The sequence below is a fragment of the Atta colombica genome, unplaced genomic scaffold (assembly GCF_001594045.1).
Source record: "Atta colombica isolate Treedump-2 unplaced genomic scaffold, Acol1.0 scaffold155, whole genome shotgun sequence".
NCBI lineage: Eukaryota > Metazoa > Arthropoda > Insecta > Hymenoptera > Formicidae > Atta > Atta colombica.
Window position 1 is genome coordinate 1,209,826 of NW_017259245.1, and position 4,491 is coordinate 1,214,316.

Here is a 4,491-nt window from a genome sequence, read left to right on the forward strand (position 1 = left end):
ATACATGAAAGCATTCAGGAATATCTTTCACTTGGCATTCCTCCAACATAATTTGATTTTGTTTAACATTTGATAAACAATATTTCCACAGGTAGCAAGCGTCAAATGGAACGCTAACCTAGGTGATATTTCTGAACGCGCGTAGCCCAGTGTTATGATAAAATGCATTTCTTCAATCGTTAAAGAATGAATTCACTTGAATACCATATTATATAAGTTTCTTTTTGCAATTATCTAATCTGTTAGAAAATTATGTTTAAATATCTTGGTATATACAAGGTTACTCAATATATTTTCTAAATAATATATAAATAATGTACAAATTTATATTCTATCATATATAAGTACGTGATTTATGTTTACTATCAAATTAACAGAGATGAATAAATTATACTATAATTTTATGTGAAATATACACAGCCAATACATAACTCATATTATTAATATAACCAAACCAAAGGACTACGCAACAGCTGCTAAATACAAACAACAAAATTAATTGGAACAAATGCGAAGGATAATGCAATAAGATTAGTAAGATTAACGAATTTATTTATGACACCGTTTCTTCCCAAAGGGAACGGTAATCGAATAACGGTTCAGAAAATTGAAAAAACATTCATGGAGTTATGTTATATGGAGCAATCTCTCAAACACATTCGATGTTTCATGAACGTCAAACAAAAAGAGATATTAATTACTTGGTGCCGCTTGGTATATACATACTGCAAATGTCCTGGACAGACTTACGTGACGAACGAAGCGAAAATCGTCCGTTTTATTTAGTAATCGTCATTTGGCCTCAAAAGTCAGGAAAGTTGGGTCAGATGTAACTTGTCACGGGTTGCCATCACAGGTACATCCTGAGAAATTGGATTTCTCACATTCTTCGAGCGACGATACTTTCCGCAAATATACGGAAGATTGATGAAGTGATAATGATGCACGATCCAATTCGCTTCAGTAGCGTGTATTCATCCTAAAATAGATTACAATGCTACCGAAAACTGCGCGTACGATAGCAGAACAAAATGGCGGATAAACAATCGTACGTGCGACACTCGGGAAAACATTGCGCAGCACCCCAAATTAGACGAGTTCGACATCAAAACTTAAGATCTCTCCGATAGTATAAGCGGCACAAAATGGCCGTGCGTAATTATTCACATATTATTATAGCGCAGGTAACCAATCACGAAACTAATTTAGAGAAACCATATTGCTCCATGTCTGCATATATATCGAATTCAATATTCAATTGCTTGCACCATTTTGCGTAATGGCTGTTACACATGAAAGTCTGCAGCCCGAACTCAGACTAGAGATTGAATTTGACCAATCAAAGCAAAGTTTCCTAATTTTGATATTGGTTTTCTTTTTCCTGATTGGTTAATTTCAATGTACGTCTAATACTTCAGGCCGATATTCACAAGTGCTATATATTTGCTTTGTCACCGCATATCGCAGCCAATCGCAGCGTTAACTTATTCATTATTTAGTTAAATTAAAAATTAAAAATAAAATAATATATAATGTAATTAAAAAATATGGAATATGCAAATAGAAATTTTATTGCTATTTAACTTAAAAATCAACAGAAAACAATGTCATATAAATATATTTGTCCAGAAATTCTTATCACATTATATATAGTTCCTATTTATTTTTCCAAAATATTTTTAAGCTCATCTTTGATTAATAAAAAACATTCTTCCGTAATATCGTGAAGAAGATTAATTATATCATCCTGTGTCAAATTATTGTATACAGTTTCATCTAAAATATATGATATATGTGTATATGATATAATAATTATATTCTCTATATAAGAGAAATTTTGTATTAAACATAGATCCTTACCACTAATTGTTAAATGTCCAAAGAGTTCGCAAACTCCAGGTAAAATTGCAGTTATGTTTTTTACACCAGTAAATGGTTTTCGAACCCAAATATAAATACGTACATCATTATACAATTCATCATTAGATTTTGATTTTGCTCGTGTAATATAAACATTATGTGCCATTTGACGTAATTGTAAATAATTTACTACAACGAATGCACGAGATACAAAATCTTCAATATTTTTAAAATCAGATAATTTGAGACAGAATCCTTTTGCTGGATACTCTATCAATAAGTGTACACCAGATACATAATTGCAAATATCCTAAAACAAAACAAATGTCGATAATATTTTGCAAAATTAATATTTAAAAGTCTCTCTCTCTCTCTCTCACACACACACACATACACATATTCATTTACTCACTCATTATTGATTGAATATAATATTACTTACGATATATTCAAGAAGCATCTCGTATTTCAAATAATATAAATGCCAGTGTAAATGATTAACAGAAGAAAGAGCACACAAACCATTAAAAAAAGCTCTTAAAGACCTAAAGCAAAAAAAAATGATATATTATTTTGTCATTTTATTTTAAATAAAAATTTCCAACACAACAATGATTACCATGAATTACTTAACAGACATAATTCTATTACTTTGCAAAGACTATATTCTGTCATGATTTGTGGCAAACATTTTAAACGTTCTGCAAGAAATAAACAATGACTCTGTTCCAAAGGACTGGAATTAATTGCAATTATGTCATTTGTGTCGCCATTTCCTATATCAAATAATATCTCTTGCTGTGTTAGTTTAGTGAAATTAAAACGTGTAGAATTAAAAGATTGTACCATAGACGTGATTGATTCTGGAGCACGTCTATATTGAGTTCTATCTGGATTTAACTGAAATTGTCATTGCATTATGCGTTAGATATAAAACATATATTCTTTTTACATAACAATAAATATACCTGTGCTAAAAATTTGTATTTTCCCTTCAATATTTTACTATCTTTTATATTTAAAATATATCGGAATATTTTATTTTGTTCAGCTTGTTTCCATGTTTGCCGCAAAATATTATCAAATGAAGATTCATTTTCCTCACATGATTTAACAATAAAATTAAAATCTTTTATGTCATAGACAAAAATCTGTTTGTTTGAAAACATTGTAATTATATATAATTTATACTAAACACGTTAATTACAAAAATTAAGAACAAGGGATCTTCTGAAGAATTACTGAGCAAAATAAATACATAAATATAAATATAAAAAAATAATTATAGATGCATATTTGTGATCTAAAATTTCTAGTTATAGCATGGACACATTTCTTTTTATTCTTTTAGTTGACATTCGCAACTACGATCTGGCTATAAACTAGTTGCATAAAGCAACAAAATATTCAAAATGCAGGCAACAAATACTGATATTAAGCATGAATAATCTCGGTGGATTAATAAAAATCTGGAATGATGCAACACTCAAACCGAGACGAAACACATCTATCCCGGTTCGCGCTTGTCACGAGACTTCGACTGACATTGGACACGCATTATACAACGATATATCCACAGACATACATTACATGTATACCAGCAGTATAGAAAAGTCAGAAAGGTAGAAGTGATACGTAGTTTCCATCCACATTCTCAGTTGGCGTTAGTGTGCGAGAGATCTTAATATTACAGAAAAAAGATTGATGTAGCCCTATTCAAATTTCTATAATATTACATCTGATTACTTTTATCTGACATGATACTTTACACTTGATTATTTTATCGTCTTCAAAAAAAACAAAAGTTGCTCAGATATGTTTCTCTTGGATACATTTGAATTTCTCATTTGGATGTCCTCCGTTATCTAAAGTCGTTCCGACCTCGAATTTCCAGACCTCTCTTCCAAAATAATAAAGCGACACAATTAAGCACACTCTCTTCACTGGCGAGGAATTGGATAATTTGATGAATTTGCTTATATATCGGATGTATCCTGTTTTCACGCTGAAAGCATCAGTTCATCCTTTTCAAATATTATAAAAACAAATGATGCTTAAAATATTAGAAGCGCAAAACGGGACTTATATATAAGACATCTATCGTCAGATTGCTATATAAAACCAATGGTAATTTGTCAATTTTCTTATTGTTTTAATTTTAGTATTGTTTTTTCTATTTCATAGATGCGTTTCGAAACGTATTGACAATTTGATATTGTTTCAGATCGTATTTAAACTTCGAAAATGTACGTGAAAACTTTATGCATCTTTATCTTATATTTTAAATTAAACTTTAGTCTTTCTTAACACAATTTAAATAAGATTCGAAAAATAAAAAAAATTGAGTACCAAAATCCAGATAATTAAAATAATCGCTAAATAATTATTACCTATAAGTTTCATCGGTTATCAGAATTCAAGTTAGACTTAATTCGATTTTTGTTAAAATATGAATCAAATATCAAAAAATTTTATATTCGCATATAGGTTTGTTTTTTTAGCTGAACTTTTGCAGTTCATCTTTCTTTCTCTTCTTTTTGGAAAGAAAAAGTGAACCGGTGCAAAAATTCAGCTAAAAACATATATAGTTATATATATATATATATCTATAACTATAATCGATCATATATA

The 4,491-nt window shown here is 29.5% G+C and overlaps 3 protein-coding genes across 5 annotated transcripts in view; all 3 read right to left on the reverse strand.

Annotated features, from left to right (window-relative positions):
* Positions 1-1,223, reverse strand: part of LOC108685735 (mucin-3A-like) — a 6,503-nt gene extending 5,280 nt beyond the window's left edge. Inside the window, exons 1-2 of one of the 2 annotated variants that reach the window (XM_018190695.1) lie at positions 1,053-1,223; positions 751-979 (exon numbers count right to left, since the gene is read on the reverse strand). The gene's annotated coding sequence lies outside the window, so the exon portion shown is untranslated. Of the gene's footprint in view, positions 1-750 lie in introns of both variants that reach the window. The other variant, XM_018190694.1, reaches the window with a different exon arrangement.
* A 437-nt stretch (positions 1,224-1,660) lies between these two features.
* LOC108685661 (GDP-D-glucose phosphorylase 1) lies at positions 1,661-3,029 on the reverse strand. Its single transcript, XM_018190556.1, has 5 exons — positions 2,829-3,029; positions 2,480-2,760; positions 2,303-2,405; positions 1,861-2,170; positions 1,661-1,776 (listed from the first exon to the last, which is right to left on the reverse strand). The coding sequence occupies exons 1-5, from the start codon at positions 3,027-3,029 to the stop codon at positions 1,661-1,663; spliced, it is 1,011 nt and encodes a 336-aa protein (XP_018046045.1).
* Positions 3,030-3,519: 490 nt separating this feature from the next.
* LOC108685624 (probable DNA-directed RNA polymerase III subunit RPC6) overlaps positions 3,520-4,491 on the reverse strand; it is a 3,542-nt gene continuing 2,570 nt past the window's right edge. The window contains exons 5-6 of one of the 2 annotated variants that reach the window (XR_001931673.1): positions 3,630-3,865; positions 3,520-3,540 (exon numbers count right to left, since the gene is read on the reverse strand). The gene's annotated coding sequence lies outside the window, so the exon portion shown is untranslated. Of the gene's footprint in view, positions 3,866-4,491 lie in introns of both variants that reach the window. The other variant, XM_018190499.1, reaches the window with a different exon arrangement.